At 25.1% G+C, this 22,576-nt stretch overlaps 1 protein-coding gene, 1 long non-coding RNA gene and 1 pseudogene across 3 annotated transcripts; all 3 read right to left on the bottom strand.

The window, feature by feature from the left end:
- Positions 1-4,792: 4,792 nt before the first annotated feature.
- Positions 4,793-8,719, bottom strand: LOC127069303 (uncharacterized). Of its 2 annotated transcripts, XR_007783455.1 has the most exons (4): positions 8,394-8,719; positions 7,288-7,485; positions 6,984-7,091; positions 4,793-6,709 (listed from the first exon to the last, which is right to left on the bottom strand). It is a non-coding gene; the product is annotated as an uncharacterized LOC127069303 (long non-coding RNA). The 2 variants fall into 2 exon arrangements; XR_007783454.1 differs by having other exon boundaries at positions 6,984-7,485.
- Positions 8,720-9,221: 502 nt separating this feature from the next.
- LOC127069570 (U4/U6 small nuclear ribonucleoprotein Prp31-like) lies at positions 9,222-10,595 on the bottom strand (annotated as a pseudogene).
- A 3,395-nt stretch (positions 10,596-13,990) lies between these two features.
- Positions 13,991-16,678, bottom strand: LOC127069300 (myb-like protein X). The gene has a single exon (XM_051006143.1). It carries the CDS (start codon positions 16,442-16,444, stop codon positions 15,380-15,382), a length of 1,065 nt encoding a protein of 354 aa, XP_050862100.1. The 5' UTR covers positions 16,445-16,678; the 3' UTR covers positions 13,991-15,379.
- Positions 16,679-22,576: the final 5,898 nt, after the last annotated feature.

The following is a 22,576-nucleotide window of genomic DNA, read 5'->3' as shown; positions in this document are numbered from 1 at the left end:
TTATAATTAATATTATAGGAATTATAAGAGTTTTATAATGGTTTATGCCAACAATTAGAACTCTTGATCGACTTTGACGAACAAGGTCTTATTATAAAGACGAAGATAAGCTAAGACCAAGTTTTTCCAAATTATTGAGAAAGCACTTTCTTTGAAAAAAATCATATTAAAAAAAAAGTATTTTTTCGAGACTAATTTATGTATAAAATTAAAACTTTTATATAGACGATTTATATCGATCCGATCATTAAAGTAATTCCTTTTATATTTATACATTAGAGAAGTAAATATTTTATAAGAAATGTGTAGCACATGGACAACCATTTAGATTTATAACTCTCAATAAATCGTATCCTTGATAATTTTGACGTGTGACTAGCCGTCGACAAATACGTTTCATGTTTTAATTTATATAATAATAATGTAATATATATATATATATATATATATATATATATATATATATGTATACATTTATTATTTTTTACAGAACATTAATATACAAAATATATGCGTACCGATATCATATCTAGTACGGATGAATGCGAAATGCACGCCGTTATGAAAGAAAGATATAAATATGACGAACTCAGAAATGTAAGTTCTCAGCCTATTAACACTATCTATTTTAAGCCATATTAATTGTTCTTACGCGTAAAAGATATAATCTATACAAGCTTATACCACATCGATACGATACGCACATGGACAGTATCCTCCGTTTGCCCTTGTAATTTACATTACGTCTATATTAATGCTGAAGTCACACACGCTTCGAAAGAAAAGTGATGAACAACCTTAATCTTTTGTATTTATCAAAAATCAAGTCGATGATAATGAAGAGGGATCGATGATTCAATTTATTCGATTCGTACGATTTACGATTCGCAATTATTTTCTTGATAATACAAGACTACGCTTGTTATCATCAACCAAACAGTTTATTCGTGATCTATAAATTCTGTTATATGTCATCGTGATTGTCTTCGTTAAAATGAGGTTTACTAGACGATTTAGACATACACTATATCTCCTCCTATTAATGTTCATTCATCCACTTATTCTTTCCTTTCTTCCCTCCTTCCTTCATTATCTCTTTTGATACAAGTAGGAAGAATCGAGAAACCTCGTAGCATATTCTGATTTCCACTTATATTCATCGCACTATCCGAGTAAATGAAAATATTAAATTTTTATTTGTGATATTCGGTCGATTAATCAACGCGTTTCTGTTATTTAACATCCAAGAATGGTTTAAAAATTAATCGATCGATTACTGTCGCTAGCGATTAGTTCGATAACAAATTGATACTATCGATACTTACTATCCCAAATATTATTACCCGTTTGATACTTCTATGGATCTATCGATATCCGTTCTTTTATGAAAATATAAACATAATTTATCTTTTTATTTTTCGTTTTTCAGACTTTCGTCCATTAGTCCACAGAGTTGCTCTTCGTTTGTTTTTGTATTGATACATAAACAAAAGTATCAAAGAAGTATCAATACTTTCATTATGTATCAACAGAAATTGGTTCGATATAAACACTTTTTGATCAAATATCGATTTATCCAAGTATCTCAATATCGAAAATTGATACCAAATACAATTTTAATATATAACGATACTTTTCATTGACTGCTTTGGTATTGAATTGAATGAATGTTATCAATAGTATCAGTATCGATCCGATCATTAACTAGTTGCTATATGATGCATGAGTCAAAGTTTGTAGAAAACGATCTTCCCATTCAAATTCTATTTTCAATTAACCATTTGACGTATAATACTTCATAAACGAACCTAATTTATCTGACGACACGAGTTCTCTTTACTGACAATTTTATACACGATCGAAAGAGGGAAGAAAGGAAAGAATTTTATACACGTACTGTTATATTCACTAAACAAAATCTTATCTGTTAAAAAGATAAAAATGAAAGAAATAAGATACTCTTGCAGAAATATTTTCAAGGTAAGATGATTATGCACTATACCGTATTTCAAGTATCATATTCAATTGAATTTTTAATTTTTTTTGAAAAATGTTTAATATAAACAAAATATTTTTAACAACGTGTCTCCCATGGAAAAATTTATTATAACGTATTTATAAAATAAAAACGTATTATAAAATACGTATATAAAAATATAAAATAAATATGTACCTGCGTTATATACCCTTTAAAGAGATATAATTTAATGAAAAGCAACTGTTACTATATATAAAACCATTATATAGTTTTATAACTCTTGTTAACTGTTCATGACAAAATCTTTAAAAATTCATGTCTCCTAAATTAAAATATATTTGTCACGTCAATAATACGAAAATATAATTAGTTTTATTTTTAATCATAAACTGGTAATAATACATAATTTCTTATAATTATTTTTTTTTTAATTTTTATATGGTGAATCAATATTAATAAATAATTTATTATAATTAATTTTTTAATAATTTGGTATTTCTTTTAATCGTGTATTAACAATAACAAATTTATTTAATAAAAAATAAATGGATAAGAATATTTCTTTGTAATGCCATTTAACTTCGTGTTAGTCCACAGATAATTACATTGACCTATTATCCTTCTTCGAAATAAAGATGTTTAGACCCGTAGCTTTCTCTAACTCCTTGTTCTTCTATATCAGCAATTAAATGCTATTCCTTCTGCTGCTAATGAATTTAAAATCTTTTAGTTTAATGGCTTGTTTAATGGTAGGAAGATCATCTGTGATTATCTGATGTCTCGCAATCAATTAAGTTCTTCAATTTGTTGTGAATGTTGTAAAAAACGATGAATACCAAACGTACTGGAATAGAAGCGTTACCACCGCAAAAACAACATTACACAAAAAACAAAATTACAAATAAAGACGTCACACTGATCTATAAACAAAAGAAAATACAACTAATTGAAATTGTTATAGCAAATATAGCAAACATACAAAAGAAAACAGGAGAGAAGATAGAAAAATATATTCAACTAGCTGAAAGAATTGGCATCAAAAGAAAATAAAAGTTATTTTGATCGTATTATCAACCAAAGGAATCATAACACATAACATTATATATACAGTATAACCAAACTTTATAATGACTAAACATAATAATTTAACTTTAAGATGGAAATTTATTTTAATATTGTTGTTAACAAAGCATATATTCTTTATTATACTTATTGTTCTTATTGATGTGTAAGTAATAAAATGTGCCAATCGTCACTTAGGGATCATTGCCCAAATAGGTTAATAATATCACAGTACTACGTAGCATGGAATTTCTTTTGTAAGAAAGTAATAAATCAATAAATATCAAAATATTCTATTATTAATATTTTTAAAAAATTTTTATATTAAATTTTTATTAATATTTTAAAATCAAGTCATTTTAACTGATTTTGGTAGATATAGTTTCATCTTAACTGTCCGTAGTTCTAGTATTAATCAAGTGTATAAAAATATTATTCTATTAGATATCTGAATATTTTTGCAACAATATATAATTAAGCATTATTTTGTTTATCTTATATCATGTGTAAGGATAATTATGTTAATTAAATAAATAAAACCTGTTTCTGAAAATTAGGAAAAGTGTATTACTTGACAAGATCTTGAATTCTATGAATCAACTATAAGCAAGCGTATAGGGCAATCATATTTGAATATGATTTAGTGGTGTCGAATATTAAAATGAGTTACTGTAATTCCACTTCTATCACTATCACTAATTAGAGAAACATACCAATTATACTATATGATAATCATCGACTATCAATATATTTAGGTAATATTTTTACATAGTCTTTAAACTTCATCATATTTCGACATATTGCCAAAATCAATCTACAATATATGAATTTATAGATACCTAGTACATATTATTACACTCATCCCGTATTTCAACATTAATGAGCTTTTATTACAATAATAAAAAACTTATTTACGAATATACTGTTACATTTTGTGGTGTAATTCAAGAATGGTCAATTTTTGGTCAAGCTGTAAAAGCTTTACTAAGGATTAATCTTAGATCTTGATCTTAAGAAACGTGGAATTGAAATCAAGTAACTGGTCAAGGAGATATAAATCGATAGGATGAAATTGGAGGATATCTAATAGATTAATAGACTGAGAAAGTTATAAGGCAATAGACACAGTATTAGAATAGATTCCAAATTGTTTATCTTCCTTACAAGTGGCATATAAAAATGGCTTCTCATCTAAATCTAGTGGAACAACATTCAGTAAGTGTTGTAAAAGAATACAAACTGTTCAACTCATCAAAGACTCACCGATTTTTGGATAAAGCCCTACAAATTTATTACCGTTTTAATCAAATACAAGATACAGACTTATTAACTGATTATTGGTCTTACGAAAAGTGAAATACAGACTTATTGGTTTCTGATTTTATAGATCACAGAATATGGACTTAATACTTAATTGCCGAGTCTTCTGAATACAAACTACAGATTTAAAAACTAATCATAAATTTATTATCTGATTTATCGTTGTACAACATTTTGTTATTTGCAAGTTCTAGTTTTAATTTGTAAAGTTTTTTAATTATTTGACAAAATAGATCCTACTTCTAAAAAAGTAGCAAAATATCTCATGGAAAGAAAGAAAATGAAAATCAAGATAAATAATTATTTGATAATTTATCGAATACACCAAATAATATTTCAGATGAGAATGCATTTAGTGACAATAGCAATATTCTTGTATTAAGTGGTTATTAAACAAACAAAAAAGAATGAATATAAAATATAATATTTCAAGTGAAGTGAAGATCCGGTTTTTAAGATCAAGATTGATGAGCTTATAATTAAAGAATGGACAGACAAAGATACTTTTCTCAACTTGGAACTTCTTAAAGGAATGTTTGGCATATCTACATCATAACAAAAAAACTGCAATGCGAAGGAAGCAATCGATTGTATATTTGGCAATGAATTTTTCAAAATTATTTGTGAGGAAACAAATCATTATTATTTAAAAAATTTACATAAATATAAATCTAATTCGAAACAAGGAAAATGGAGAAATGTCTCAAGTTCAGAAATAAAAAAATTGTTTGAAATACTTATTTTGATGGGATAAATACGAAAAGAAAAATTGATTCATGAATCCATATTTGGCTACAATTATCTTTTCAAAATTAATGAACAGAAAAAAATTTGAATAAATTACGAAATATTTACATTTTAATGATATCAAAACTTGTCTTTGGATAAAACCATCATGCTTGGTGTGGAAAATGCTTTATTTCCTTTGAAAAAAAATCGTGTTAAAAAGTGATGTTTTCGAGAATAGTTAATACACAAATAAAAAGCTTTTTCAAAAATTCGAAAAATAGAGATCCTAGATTAAATCTTCATCTTTAAAATGAGGTTCTGTTCATCAAAACTAATCAGGAATTATGTCTATGTTCATTGATGACGTAACTATTATAAAAGCAGGGGCGATGAACAATCTTAAGCTACTTCCAAAGGAAATTACATTTTATTAACCAATAATGATATATCAATTAGAATAAAAAATAATATTAAATAAATACAACATAATATTTTCAGGAGATAGAAAAGAATCGAAGAAATTATTATTCTTATTAATAAATATTTTTAATGAAAAAAATAAACAAAAATTAATTGTCAATTGTCAATATTTTTTAATTTCTAATTGTAAATTGTAAAGAAAAAAAGAAAAAAAAGAAAAAACTCCAGGAACTTTGGAAAAAAAATAAAAAAAATATTATAACAATTAATTAATATTTGATAAGAAAATACAGAAAAAGAATTAACATACAATAAAAAAGAACAAGAGAGAGAGAGAGAGAGAGAGAGAGAGAGAGAGAGAGAGAGAAAGGTACAAGAAAAACGATTATAATATAATTTTCAATGAACTATCGATTATTGAGAAGTACTTTTAAGGAAAAACAAAATAGAAATCTATTAAACCAACTACAGGAGAGGAGAAATTGTTTACCTTCGTATATTCTAGCTAGAAAATTAAAATTCAGGAAGCTTAGCTTTCCTATCAGATGTCGTGGGAATAAATCCCACCAATAAAAGAGCGGCGTTAACGGTACCCACATTATTCCATCGATGGTTTTCAAAGTAATACACAAGTATCATACAGCAAGTAATTACTGTCTGTATACTTCATATATCTCAAAGAAAACTTTTTCAAGTGCCAAAAGATATAAACAATTTCACTTTATACTAGTTGCAAAAAATATGGGTTCTTGATTTATATACACTAATACAATACATCTAAGATAGTTAGAGTTAAGAAATGTAATATCCAATTTATCAATAGAAATGCTATTTTCATCAATGTTATAAAATCTGTAAAAAAAACTCAATAAATCATTATAAAATATACGTATAATATGTTATAAAATCTGTAAAAAAAAACTCAATAAATCATTATAAAATATACGTATAATCCAAATTTGTCATCTCTAAAATATCATACCGTTTTAATAGCACAGCAATGGTTGATTTACCATTTCCACTAGAACCTACAATAGAAACTGTTTTACCAATAGGAATAGCCAAATTAAAATTCTTCAAAATAACGAGATCCGGCTGAATTGGATAACTAAATTCCACATTCTCAAATTTTATATTCTATGACAGGGTCTTTTATTATCCTTCCTTTGACCATCATTGATGATGGTGACATATTTAAGACTATAAAATAAAATTCATATATAATTATAAACAATATATATAAAATCTTGTATGTATGTATAAATAAAAATAATAAAATACTTCAAAAACTCGAGCAGTGATTTTTTTTATGTATATTCCAAACAATGAAGATAATTAAGAAAGAAATCTTTGAACTGTTTGGATTACCATCAAAAATGCTATAAAATTACCAGATATTAATTGCTCCATTGACATTAAATAATGATCAAAATGTACAAAACAAAATACTATTTAAAAACAAATTTATTCTTACTTGAAATAAATCAATATCTAATCCTAAATTTTTATATAACTCAGATTCATGTTCAACTTCTTTAGAAAATATTTCTGTTTCTTGGTTTTCTGTTGCAAACGTTCTTACCTATAAAAAAATGGTCATTATACAAATTAATGTTATATTGATGTAACATATGGGTAGATTTTAAAGTATAGTGTAATTCTTAGTATACTATTCGTATATTTTGAATAGCTTCTTCACCGACAGTGATAACTTTTGTAATTTTTTTTTGTACTCCTGCAGAGAATTTATACATGCTTTTTTCTAATAGGATACCTACCAATATAATCTTTGGCATACATAATAACATTGCAGCTGTCAGTTGAGGCGATAACATTATTACAAAAATAATACCACTAATAATTTCTGTAAAACTTCTTAAACCTCGCAATATATATATTTTGAATGTACTTTTGAAATTCTAAGTATTACTTATTAATCGACTTATTATTTCGCTTGTTTATTCGATTTTTATTATCTGAGAAAAAGTATAAATATAAATGAATGTAGAAAATGTCTGCAACATTTAAATTCTGTTATGATTTAAAAGAATAAAGAAGAAATTACCCACTATCTCTATTAAAAATATATAAAATCTACATACTTATACAACATACATATATATCAATATAAAAGTTTGTCTAAAGGCATTTCCAAAGTATTTCTTGTAAAATTATTTTCTTTATCTTAGACTATTTTTGTCAATAGATTTATGATATTACTAATAGAGTGTGGTATTCAAATATTTAACATTGTAACAATTAGAAAACTACAAATAAGAAATATATTTAATGTAATAGTACAATATACAATAACGGATATATACAAAGGCGATAAAAATGATCACATCAGGTTCTGTAACAGAGCACTCGCGCAGCTAAATAAATTTGTGTTACATAATAAATTTAATTTAATATCTATTGATCAATAAATAAATTTTATATCTATGTTTGTTACTATAATCCAATTTGATCAGAGTATTTTTTGCTACACCATTTGTATAAACAATTGAAGAAAGAAAATTGTATTGTATAAAATTGATTTACTTTAATATCAGCATCTTTGATATCACTGTTTAGTTTTGTGGTTGTTTAGTTCTTTAGCGACATCATATGCATTATTTACATCATAACTTCCATATTGAAAACGCTTGAACCAGCAATGTACCACGCTTATTGATACTGCATTAATCAATAAACATCACAAACTTTTTTCACATCTTGGATCGCATTTTTTTGCTTTTGTAATAAAATTTTAAAATGTATCAAATTTCTTCTCTATTTTCATTCATTTTCAAGACGCAATAACTTTTAAATAAATAAATGAATATAATCATAACTGTTCTAAAAATTTAATTCAAAAAATTCAAACGCACGTCATCGTTACCTGATTTGGCTCATCACCTGTTCATCACCTTTTAATTGAAACGTATGTGACTTCATGACAGGTATGTACAAAATATGAATTACAAATCAAGCAGGGAACGCGCTCCTACCATGCGTCTATCTTATTGGTGTATAAGCTTGTTATTCCACTCTACGCGTCATACAATTGATTTCGTGGTACGTAAAGTAAGTAGGTTAGAGAGTGTGAGTAAGTAGGTTAAGACTGTACTCATACTTTCAGTCTCTCATATGTATATCTTTTTTTGAGCGTGCCTTTCGCAGTGATTCGTGCTAGGAACGTGTTTCGCATTTGTTCACGATAAATGTATAGAAAATAATAAAAATAATTGACATATATAAAAACTAGTATATAAATTTATGGCAAAAAATAAGATTTTGTCAAATATTTTCTTAAAAATAATTAGTGAATACTACTTATATATTATATTATTTTCATACAAATAATATGAAATGAACTCCTACAGAGGATAGTAAAATAGGATAATAAAATAGCGTTGGGAGAAAAATCTCATAGATAATATGAAAACGAATATTTTTTTTGAACTTTTAAGAAATCAGGAGTATTCGGCATTGGCTTCATTTACTTTTTTCTCTGCACTTTGTGAATTAACAATTCTCAGATCCTATGATAGATGATATAGTATAATAAATGATTATAATAAATGTTTTGAAAATACCTGCAATGGTGTAAATGCTATACTTGTATCCATTCCTGAAACTCGTTTCACAACACATACTTTCACCCCATTACTGCTGTTTTCATAAATTTTTTATAATATCTGAAATTCAAACTTGTTTTTTCATCAATTTATGGTAATCTGATATGTCCTATTCCTGCTTTTCCAATTGTTTCCTTTGAATATTCATCTAATTTTTTTTCTATTTCATCATGGAGTAATTGTCCAATATGACCTTCAATACTTTCATGACAAGCAGCTTTGGCTGCGACAAGTTTAACTGCTTTTCTTTGTAAATCCTGAAATAGTTTGATTGCCAACATATATGATACTACTGTCGTACAAATATTTAATTGTAAACATTTTCTATAAACTCGCAAATAGTGTTTCTTAGATAATTTCAAAATAATATGTAAATCCTGTATAAGGTAGACTTGCTATTTGTGATAAACCAGAAAGCATTCTTCTCTGAGATCCTAAGAGTAATATATTACAAGCTGGCATTTTGAACATTTTTGCCAAACCTCCTGAACATCTAATAATTGACATAGATATATTAGATTTTCAAAAGTTAATGTATAGTTAAAAAGAGAAATAAATTTAAATAAATATACCCATAATTTTTGCAATCATAGATGCACCAACTATTATAAAAAGATTTGGTGTTGTAAATTGCCATTCTACTTCCTACATATTCAAATATCTTAAATTTACAATTATTTAATTTTATTGCCATCTCACAGGCTTCGCATATAACTTATCTTTCTTCTTCGCTTAAAAATTGTCCGTAATAAAATATAATAACAAACATGATTGCAATCAGAAGAATTTGAGCATAATAAATGTATTTAAAGTATATGACAGATATAACTATTATAATAGTTTGCATAAAAAATTGTAGAATTTTGTTATTTTTTGCTTTATCAAGATTATTTCCAAGTTCTCGTACAGTCATAACATATCTCAAAGATCCTATTACCAATGACTTGAGTTCTGGAAATCTTTTGAGTATATGTCTCTTGTGAACCAATGTACTGTAGCTAAATAAAACATAAAGATAAAAGTATGAATAAGAAAACTAATTAGTACAATCAGTTTGCGAATACCATCGGCTTAAACAAATAAATTACCTATTTCATTGTCTATATCAAATGTCATATTATTAGCTTCAACGATCAATTGATATTCTGAATTAGATTTAACAGGGTCTATTGACTCTGGTACTCCATTGTATTTTTCTATTTTAAACATAATCTTTTTCAGCTTCTTTGCTTAGAGAAAGCTTTTCTCTTGCTAATTTTTCTTTACTAATTTTCTTGCGGAAACAACTTTTACTTTTATAATAAAAAGACATTAATAAAAATTATAAATATGTAAAATACAATGAAATAAAAATTTACCTTCTTTAATAGATTTGAAAATGTTTAGTGAAATAAAATCTGGTTCTGATTCTTATACCATTCGATTGAAATCGTAATTTTCTTCTAACTCTGCTAATAACTCATTGGTAAGAGATATTATTATTATTTAATTATGCTATTTTCTAATCTTAAATTATATACTTCAATAATATTGACACAAGTAAAGGAGAATAAAATTAACAAAATCAGCCATCGCAGTCATGTAGTATTATAATTTACAAAAATGATTGAAACTTATTTATTGTTCCACTTTATTTTTTAATTCGTTATTTATATAGAGTTAATTCGGCAAAAAAGTTTCTTCGTATTTTCTCGGCTGATGACATTACGATCATATAACTCTGGTATTATTAATCAATCAATCTGGTAATAATTGCATGCGTTTAAAAGATGACATATCACTGACTATTTTTAGAAAAGATTTAGAAATTTAGAAGAATTATATTTATTTATTTGTCTATAAGTTATTACATCTTGAAAATGAGTGAAAATAAAAAAGAAATTCGATACATTTTGAAATTTTATTACAAAAAAGGAAAGAATGCAAAAAAAATTTATGTTTATTGATTGATGCAATATCAATGGACATGCGTTTTCAATATGGAAGTTACGATGTAAGTAATGCATATGATATCGCTGAGGAATTAAACACAGACCACAAAACAGTTTTAAATCATTTGAAGAAGTTTGGACATAAAAAAAAACTCGATGTTCCTGTGTCACATGATTTAATAATGAAAAATTTAATAGATCGAGTTTCCACCTACGAATCATTACTAAAACGGAATGAAATTAAATCATTTTTGAAATGGCTCATTATGGACAATAATGTACGAAAAAGATCATGATTGAAGGAAGGAAAAACTTCACAAACGGTGACAAAATCAGGATTGATGTTAAAAAAAATGATGCCGATGTACATGATCGGTATGTATCGATATGAAGAACAAAAGAATTATTTACTATGAGCTATTGCCGCCCGATTATACTATTGATTATAATCTTTATTCTCAATAACTGGAAACGATTTACTTTTGCATTAAAATATGAAAAAACCTTTTTCCACAACTTAATATTTTAATTAGTAATATTATTAATTATTATCATTATTTTATGGAAATTAACTTGAATTATTACAAATATCAAAGATTAAGAATTGTTTATATATACTTGATGTGTACCTTATTATGACTAATTATTACAATAATATAACTAAAGGTATTATATTTAACGAATGAATAACATTCCTAATATGATTATTATGTTATTTAAAAATTAAATTATACATAATTAAACATTGCGTACAAATGAAATTTTCAATTTAGAAATTGTTAATTTTTATAAATATAATTTATATATATATGAATATATTTTATATATAAATAATAATAGATATATTTTAATGTATGATTGAATTAATTTTATCCCAATTTTTAATAAATTTACTCGAATGTGCTTATATATTTGTGTTGTAAAACTTTGATTTGAGAAAATGAAATATTAAATTAATTCGTATTTTTATTCAAAATTTTTAAGGTAATGAAATTAATATCAAATTCTATGGCAAATATTTGTGACGTTACCGTTTATAATATTTGATTATAATAATTAATACTATTTTTTCTTCTCATTTGGTTTTAATTAGTCGCAATTAAAAATACTCAAATATTTTTAAAAAATTAGAAAAAAAGCAAGTAAGTTTTCAAAAGTCGAGTTTATATCTATCACACACAGATATACATATGAGGTGGATATACACTTATATTTGAAATACTTTTGTAATATTTTTGCTTTCTTTTTTAATACTTTCTTTTTAATTTTAATTTATATATATATATATATTGACACATACTTATATATATTTGAAAAATCCATCTAGCGTCTAAAAAAAATTACATTCATGTAAGTATATATAAGGAAAAATATATAAATTTATCTCTAAGTTAATTGTAAACTAAATATAATAAACTTATGACGGACTAGCAAAAATAATTCTGTCTCCATCTATTAATAATTTTAATTAAGTAAATTATTATTAATAAAAATATTACAGGATCGGATGTAAGAAAATTTGTAGCCTGTAATATTATATTTCAATCGATCAAATGAAATACACTTTTGTAACAATTCTGTAATTAAAAAAGGAGACTTTTAAATATTACCATTCCAAGCTATTTTTTTATTATTATAAATATTTTACTAAATTTCTTTAATAATACCTTGGGTGTATATATCATTAGGGTCAGCAGTTCTTGATTTTTTGGGACATGACATGGGAATATGGAGTGGATTCACGAAAAACCTATCTGCTTAGTTATTGATTCCGCAAAGATGAAACTATAATGTGAACAAAATAGAAATTTATAGCAAAATTTTTTCAAATTTTATCATTATTATTACTCGTCACTGAACAAAAAAAAATTAAAAATTACTTACAACAGATTGCCAAGCATCGATATGTACCTTCTTCACTGAATCTTCATAATAAGCTTTCATATTTTCGTTTAATACTTGTGCGAATATTCGGTTTAAGGATACTAGATAAATATACGCTGAATCTTCCAATTTAACTAAATGCGAGGATCGTTGCGAAAGCTATGTATTGGGTATTAAACGAAATATTAACTTAACACTTTATTTCATCTCTTTCTTTGTTTTTTCTTTGAAAATAAAACATTGTTATTGTTTATCAGGTACTTCGACACAAGATTTCGGATAGTACAAAGAAATATATATGTTGCTACATAACAAACAGTTAATAATATATCAATCGCTTTTTTTTCCACGTCAATGGTTATAAAATCTTTTAATATTTCTTCCAATGGTTGAATCATAAAACTTAGTACTATAACAGTTACGTACGAACAAAAATTATAAATATGTACCTATGTACTTATATAAATAATTATAATTCGATTGACATGTCTTATTAATTTTCCTGAAAACCCTTAATAAATAATAAACTTTATATAAATCATATTTCAACATAAAATTCATTATTTAAAAGATAATATTAATAATGATAATATTAATAGGACATATTAAAATGATCAAACATTTTTAAATTACTCTTTCCGAATACTTCATAATTGTTCCAATTAAACGATCAAAACGTTGATATTTAAAAAAAATCGTTAAAACATTTTGATCTCTGGTATTTTATTTTTATTAAAAATACTTTAAATTCTTCTGATAATGTTAAAAATGTTCAATTAATGTTTTAGTACACTTTCTAAGAATTTTAATTATTTACTTAAAATTTTAAGTCGACATTTAACTCTCGTCGAATAGCTTGTACCCTTTCTTAACGACTAGGATCGATTCGAGTATCAAATCCCGGTTTTTTCTCTCTGTTTCTCTTCACATCACCTCTCCATATCCCTGATATTGACGTATGTGCTGTTAGGTTCCCCTTCTCCCACTTTTTACATCTTAAAGAGCATATCATCCTTGGTAATTTCATCACAATATTACCAACAATTTTGAATCAATATTGTCGTTACAGGAAATTTTTTGTTTTTATTTTTTTTTTTATTTTATTTTATTTATTTTTTTTTTTTTTGATTCTTTATCTCATTTTGATTCTCTCTAATCGATTATTTTCCATATCCATGTCTGTATCCTGTATCCTTTCGATCATTTTTCTTCTTAAGAATCTTGTTTATCTTTTTTTCAAGAAGGGAATTTTTTGTTTCTTTTTTAATATTTATTTATTTATATTTATTCATTTTTTTAATAGTGAAGAAAACATTGACATTGCCTAGAACATAGAATTTAAAAGATTATATTTAAAAGAAAAAGCTATTTTTATACACATTTTATAACTTATGCTTTGAGCGATGTTGATCGATTGATCAGATAATGATATCTAAAAAAAGTATAATAAATTTCGACTATTATTAAGTAATAATTAGAAGTAAATGTTGAGAGAAGTATTATATAAGTATTATAAGAAATTAAATCATTCGGATTATACAATCCCAAATATTATATTACTAGAAATATAATATTTATTTCTTAGTTATACTTACACTTAGTTATACGTAATAAGAAATAAACAACTAGAGAAATATATTTTCCTCGGAACTAACTAGTTTAAAAAATACATTAAGAATTATTAGATAATTACAAATATAATTAGATCATTCATTTAAGTTCTCCAATAAGGAGCAAGTTTTTAGGAAAATATAGTCGTTCATATGAAAGAACTAAATCAGTGACGTAGTACATCGCTCTGTAAAAGAACTAAACAAGTAATTAAATGATGTAGCTAAATAGGTAATTAAATTATACAGCTCATCGTATTATCCAATTGTCTGTTATGCTTTGATGAGAGGAAAACAAGCAAAAGAATACCTTTTTTATTTTTAAAAGAGACAATTACACACACACATCGAGCATGCATTCCCACCTTTTTCACTGGCGCATACATATGCACATAAGCGCACAAACAGAAGGAGGAAGATAATAATAAGACGGATAATATGAAGGTAACTGATGGTACATATGGAAGTATGTATTACATGCATTCTCATTTAATCCCTAAAAATTATTAACAAGAAAGTTCGCGCTACACTGCTAATTAATTCATCCTAGTTCCAATATTTCTGAAAAACATACCTTAAATATTATGAATATTTTATAAGTATATGTTATGAATATTATAACAAACAATTTGGAACATTGTATCCATAATTTCTTCTATTTTTAATTATATTGAATAATTACTTATTTTAAATTGATGGAATAACGATGACGTGGTGACAGAAACATGGAATTTATATTTCTCGTATAATTTAAAAGTTTTTCTGAGCTAACATTATTATCTTAGCAAACAATAAATCTTTTGATCATAACTACAGGTATAATTATTTTGAAATTAAACCTCCCTTAGTTTCATTTTGATTCTTTCTAAACTCATTCTTCAATCCATAATTAAACCTTCTATTTTCATAATCGTTTCTATTCTCAATATTTCCTATTATTTCCATATTATTATTATTAGTCTCGATCATCCATTTAATTTCGTTTTTATGATACATCAGGTTAGGTATTTTCAAATTCAAATCGAGATTTGCTAAATCAATGATCGGCCAAACACCAACATCGTTTTGATTAGAATTAAATTTATCTTTGGAAACATCATTGTCGAAATAAAATCTATCACCGATAGAATCATAAACGAGCGTGGGCTCATAATCTTTACCCTCATCTTTAACTTCTTCTTCTTCTTCCTCTTCTTCTTCTTTTTCTTTCTCTTCTTCTTCTTCTTTTTCTTCTTCTTTTTTTTCTTTTTCTTCTTTTTCTTCCGCTTCTTCTTCTTTCTCTTCTGCTTCTTCTTCTTCCTCTTCTGCTTCTTCTTCTCCCTCTTCTGCTTCTTCTTCTTCTTCTTTTTCTTCTTCTTTTTCTTCTACTTCAGTATCGATTAACAGATTTTCTTTTTTAAAATCATCGTTAATCGCCCTAAGATTTTTCTTATCATTTCTAATTTCACCGATGGTCTTGAAATAAATACTATTATCATATCTATAATTTTCTAAACAAGTGCTATCCAAATTATCATTAGTTCGATATCCAAGAACATTGTCAGCATTACGATTGATCTTTATTTTCTCTTCTTGACGAGATCTACGTTGATTTCTTTTAAGGATGTAAAAAGATGGACTCCAAGAAGATTCCTCGATAAAATATTCTTTTGTTCGAAGAAATATTTGCTTGTTCGAGGAAAAATTCCACTTTGATCCACTTTCCGCGTGCATTGTCAAACGGCCCTTCGATAACCTTTCTGACCTCAATCGATCGTATCCTCTAGTTAAAGTTGCCCACCTTTGGATCCTTTGAAAAAGGTATTCTGTTTCCTCGTTCCACCATTCGAATAAACCTTTATAAAACAGTGCTGTATTAGTCTCGTCAAAGTTCGTTGTCACTGCCATTATAAATCTGGTCTCCTTCTTCTTCTTTCTTGTTAATCTTGATCATATAATGAACACGGTATGGATCTTTACGAATCACTTGAAAACAAGAATAATGTTTGAAGAGGAAATGCCTTGCTTTGAAATCTAACACGTTGATTTATAGTATTCCCAAGAAGCACTACAAAAGTTCTAGAAGCCGTTGATAATCTTAGATAGCATAATTCCGTTGACCCTGACCGTTACCATATAATTTAAAGTGTGCTCTTCACGCATAATATATATAGATATATATTTTTCTTTTCTTTCCCTTTTTTAAATTTATTTTTATACCAAAGCATCATATAACCGCCGATGAACTATAACCAAAAATTCAAACTGTTAAAGCATAACATCTGACAACAAATAATAATACCTGACAATTTCGAAATATTGATTAATCGGTATAAAACGTATTACAATAAAATACGTAAAAGAGGAAAAGATAAATATAACGAAAAACTTTCTCTGAATCAATATTTTTTACTACTGCGTAATAAAGAAAAAGAAATGTTTATTAAGTTAAATAATACGTATTTGTTTACAAGAAAAAAGTTTTCAAGCAATATTTTTTGCTATCGACCAATATAAAAGTAGATATAACTCTCTATGAACAAACTTTTTACAAAAGGATTATATGGTATGAAAATTGTAGTATCATTTACATCTAATAGTATCATTATGGTATTCTTAAATATAACTTAGACTTACAAAAAGAAACCTTAAAAAAATCGTATATAAACTAACAAACAATTTCATAGTGATTAATGTTAATAATTACAATAATTATTATTATTATAATTATTATTACAATGTTTATTAATTGTAATTAATTATATTATAATAATTACAGTTCTACATGATTTTTTTCATTTTTAAAAGAAATGCACAAGATTGTTCATCACCCCTGATTTTATAATGGTTATATCATCGATGAGAACAGATGTAATTCCTGATCAATTTTGATGAACAAACTCTCATTTTAAAAAGGAAGGTTTAATCTAGAATGCCTATTTTTCGAATTGTTGAAAAAGCTTTATTTTCTTTGAAAAAAATTATATTAAAAATAATATTTCTTTGAAAACAGTTTATGCACAAATAAAAAGCTCTTTCATAAATTGGAAAATGTAGGATCCTAGATTTAACCTTCGTCTTCAAAATGTGATCTTGTTCATCAAAGTTGGTCAAGAATTACTTCTGTTCTCATCGATGGCATAAATAACGTTTTCAAAATTTTTTCAACATTCAGTGAATTGAAGCAAATGAAGTATAAAATACCAAGAATAAAAATAAGCTCAATCTCTCTACCATGTTGAAATGTAAACATAAATCAACTTCTTTTTCCTTTCTTTTTTTATTTTCAAAGTAATATTATGCAATGATATGCAAACCTATGTTTATGTAACATTTATTTCTTATTTCTATTCATAAAATATATTGAAGAAGATTGATCGTTTAAACATAGAACACTTTACATAAATTTGTAAATAACTTTTTGAAGGAAGAAAATATTCAACATTAGTTCTATTTAGATTCTTTAATTTTTTCAATTACGCAATTATATATATTTAAAGATTAAATCAGTATTAAATTAAACAATAAAAAAAGATTATTGAGATCATGTATTAAAAAGATTAAATTATCTTATTTTACTTCTTTTCAAAAAATTACTTTAATTATTTATATATAAACCTATAATTAATTTTCTTCTTTCTTTAAAAATTTAAATTCATTAATATAAAACAAAAGTTTAAATTCATTAATGTGTATGCTCCAAAACATTTGCACTGTAGGAGACAGACCATAGAAATTGTAAATTTCTTAGCAGTCGTCATTTTTAATGAAGGATTTTAAAAAACCTTAAATATCTTTAGAGAAGAAAGAACTACTTTACAAGACTTTTTGAAGTTGAGGAATATTTTCTGTATGGTTCAGATATACATGATTGCAGGTAAGTTACTGAAATCAATTGTTATCCATCATAATTTCAATCGTACTATTCGTAACAGTATAGAAAACTTTAAATGTCTTTTTCTCAAAACAACATTTTTCAAATTGACTACATTTTTAATTATTTTCTTTGACTCTTTTTTTTTTTTTTTTTTTTTTTTTTAATCATTTTTCTTAGAAACTAATGGACCGATTAACTTGACATTCTGCGTATATATCGAGTGAATATTTATCTATGACCGGAACTAGAATTATGTAGATAGTTTGGATATTCCTCTTTTCTAAATTAAACATTTTTCAATAAAATCATATTTCAAGTTTTAAACAGCTATAATTTCGGAAATAATGTTCAGACTTGATTAGTTTTAGTTCAAGCCATAATTGCATCATATAGGTTAAAAGAACCTTTAGTTTCTTTTTTCTTCAAGTTAGGACACTCTTCACAATTAGGACAACAATTCGTACACTCAATTAGACTAACATTTCTCGACACAACTTGCATAATTTGCATAACTTGCATACATCTTAATATATAATAATATATGTAATATATAAAATATTATAATATATTTAATATATAAAAATACCTTATAAAAACGTATTATTAAGTATTATTAATATTACATAATTAGTTTAAGTTAATTAGTATTAAGTATTAGGTATTTTTATTTATAATTATGTATTATTAGTTTAAATATTACCAAATATGTATGCTTTGATTTGTTCTGCTCTGATCGTTCATTCTAAAATTATTTTCATAATTAAGTGAAAAAAAAAATTTTCTAAACACAAAAATAATGTGTATTTAAATTAAATATATATAATATTAGTATAACATTAAACAGTTAAAAAATACATTTATTATGAATTTTTATTTATAAAGCATTTTGTCAATGATTTATAATAAATCTTGTCAATTGATGAATCTTCTTAAATATTTAAGTTAATATTAGTATAAAATCCTAATTAAAACAAATGAAAATTTTTTAATCCGTATATTGTTTATTTTAAAATGATGAAATAATTCTTATAATTAAATACAGAAAGAAGAAAAAAAGAAAAGAAGAAAGATTTTCTTCTAATCCCAAAATCACGTGCATGCAAATTAGATACTCCCAAACTAATACGGCACTAAACAGCGGGTAAAATGCATTTATATCCTGATGCATCTTATAAACATCATTAATATGTGAAATCAATAATAAAAAATTCAAAATATATTCTTGATCTATGGTAGTTTGTTTCCGCTCAAAGAGACATCAATTGAAGCATTGCATTTTTGATTAAGGCTGATTGGGTCAATATATGGGCGAAACTCCATCGTGCCTTCGCGCATTGACTTATCTATTTGTTTATCTGCCAATAAAATTGCTGTCTTTTATTAGCCGACTTTTTATTGATCTATTGCATTCAACAATGATGACAATAATAATGACAATAAACATCTAAATCCTAAAAAAAAAGATATTTTCTTTATCCAAAGTTTATAATGTCTCTCTTTCACTCTGTCTTCTTACATTCTTTTCCATTTTTATATTCTTTTGTTTTCTCTTGTTTTCTCTTCCTTTTGATTCTGTTTTTCTTCTTCCAATACAAATATTTTCTTCATTCTCTAATTTCCTCCAATATTATTTTTTTGTTATTTTTAGTGGCTCTACGAATTGCTATATTATTTCCTTGATAATATAAAATTGATAAACTTTGTTATAATGATTTCTCGAATTTTTGTTAAGGCTGTTCATCAAAGAATGATTTAGAGGATGATTCAGAGGATGATTCAGAAGAGCTTTCGCTTGGAACATGTGTAACTTTAACGACAGATATGGACAAAATATGAGCTACAAGTGCAAACTGGACTTGTATAACGAGGCAGATCTATCGTATCAGTATATATGCTCTTTCATGTGTAACATAACAATCAAGTTCATTTGGGTAGAGTAGGTAGTTTACTAGGCTTTAAACTCACATTTGTTAATCTTATATATTTATATCTTTCTTTAATAATGGCATGAGTCTTACAATGATCTGTCCTAGATATAACATCAATATACATTTATTTGATGACATATAAAATATATAAAAAATAATAAATATAATTGATACATATAATAACTAATATATAAATTAGCAACAAAAAACAATATTTTATCGAATGTTTTGTTACAAATAATTAGTAATATATATTAGTATTATATGTGAATAAATAATATTATATAAGTAAATAATTATTTGTTCTTATTAATATATTATTCTATTATACATTATTATTATAGTAATATTTTAATTTACATTGTCTTATTTTCTTTTGTTTTTAAAAAAAACACAATAGGAAATTTCAATGATAGAAAGGAACAAAAAAATTTGTTTTTTCGATTACATCGATTACTTACTATATCACATTATAGAAATAAACTTCTTTAGTTAACTTCTTTAATTAATTTAGTTTAGTTTAAATTAGTTTCTCAACTTTAGTTTGTCGTGTTGTTTTAGGTTCAATAGCTCTATTAACAAATATTATGGTAGGAAAAAAGAGAGAAAAGAAAATACTTCAATTCATTTATATTGACGATATCTATTATTATTTTAATTTATAATAATTATTATTTCATTTCTACCAATGAATATAAGATTATATCGAATATACTACAGCGAATCTTGTTGAATTTAAAAAATATCCTAGTTGAAAGAATTTTGTATAATCTTATTAACAAGAAATATCACATGTTGCACTTCTTTACCGTAGTTCTTAATAAATTAGTATTAGTTGCTTTTGATTTGATCTGTCGTCTACAATTTTTAAATATCTCTTACTGTACATTCAAACACATTTAATGATATCGAGAGTTCCAACAATATCGAAAGATAAGCGACAGAGAATTATATTATAGATGCGTACATAGCAATTGGTATATGCTGCAGAAGAAGTTACGTATAGTTTATTTCATTTATTTGTTGTCTACATAAATATATTGCAGCTAAATACCATTTTAAACATGATTTTAATCAAATTAAAGGATACTTTTTAATCATTCTTTAATTTAATGAGAGAAGAAATATTTTCTTTATAATATTGATTGAATTCGTCTCGATATTCACCAAAAGATTGGTGTAAAATAATTAGTTTTATTTATAAAAAACTGAAGGTGATCTTGAAAAAAAAAATTAGTAAAAAATTTACTATTATCATCTTTAAATCATGTTATATTAAATAAAAAATATTCATGTTTTAATCAACATGTTTTAATTTTAACTGGAAATATTTGTATTACACATGTTATTTTTATATGGCTTTATTATTTTATTGAATATGGTTAAACATAAGCTATAAGAAAAACTTTTATTAATTGTTATTCAGGGAAATTAATTACTCTTTTGTTATGCATTATTATGATAAATTCATTGTCATAAATTTAAAGGTATGTTTTAAAAATTAATTAATTACAGTACTTTTGAAGATACTGCGTTTTGTGATTGCTGGGCTATTTTAAAATATTTTCTTTACATAAGCATGAATATAAAAAAATAAAACGTTTCCAAATCACCACCTTCATATTTCAGAAACTTCTTTTACAGATTAATATCAACTAGACTTTCGGCTTCTTTTGACATAATATTAGTCAGTCGATTGAAAAATATTATATTAAATATTACTAAAGATAGAGAAAAACTTTAGAGATGTCTTATATATCATTTTTACATATTTAAATGGATTGGATTTGTTTAATGCATTGTTGATTTGCAAATATAATTACAAAAATCATTTATAATATACATTTTATAAAAATATATAAATAATAATTAATAGCATTTATTATACATTATAAAAGCGATCGAATTTATAGTATTAATAAGATAAACATCATATAGAAATTTTTTCATATAAATCTTAACTGGAAACAGTTAACGATGAAAAATGGTTGTTATATAGAATGAAATCTCCTCTAAGTTTGAAAGATATTAAAAAAAAAATAAAATGAAATAGAATATTTTTAAGTGTGTTTTTCACTAGTACAGCATACAAAGAATCATCTTCGCAAAATATGTTTTATATTACTTATACATTGATTCATGAAATATTATTACTTGAGGTATTTTGATCTTGTCATTATGAGTATTTATCATTTAATTGTTAAACTCCGTTTAACAAAAATTCTTTTCTGATAG

The sequence above is a fragment of the Vespula vulgaris genome, chromosome 15, assembly GCF_905475345.1.
Source record: "Vespula vulgaris chromosome 15, iyVesVulg1.1, whole genome shotgun sequence".
NCBI classification, from domain to species: domain Eukaryota; kingdom Metazoa; phylum Arthropoda; class Insecta; order Hymenoptera; family Vespidae; genus Vespula; species Vespula vulgaris.
The sequence above is the reverse complement of the archived record's forward strand: the minus strand, read 5'-3'. Positions and strand labels throughout refer to the sequence as shown.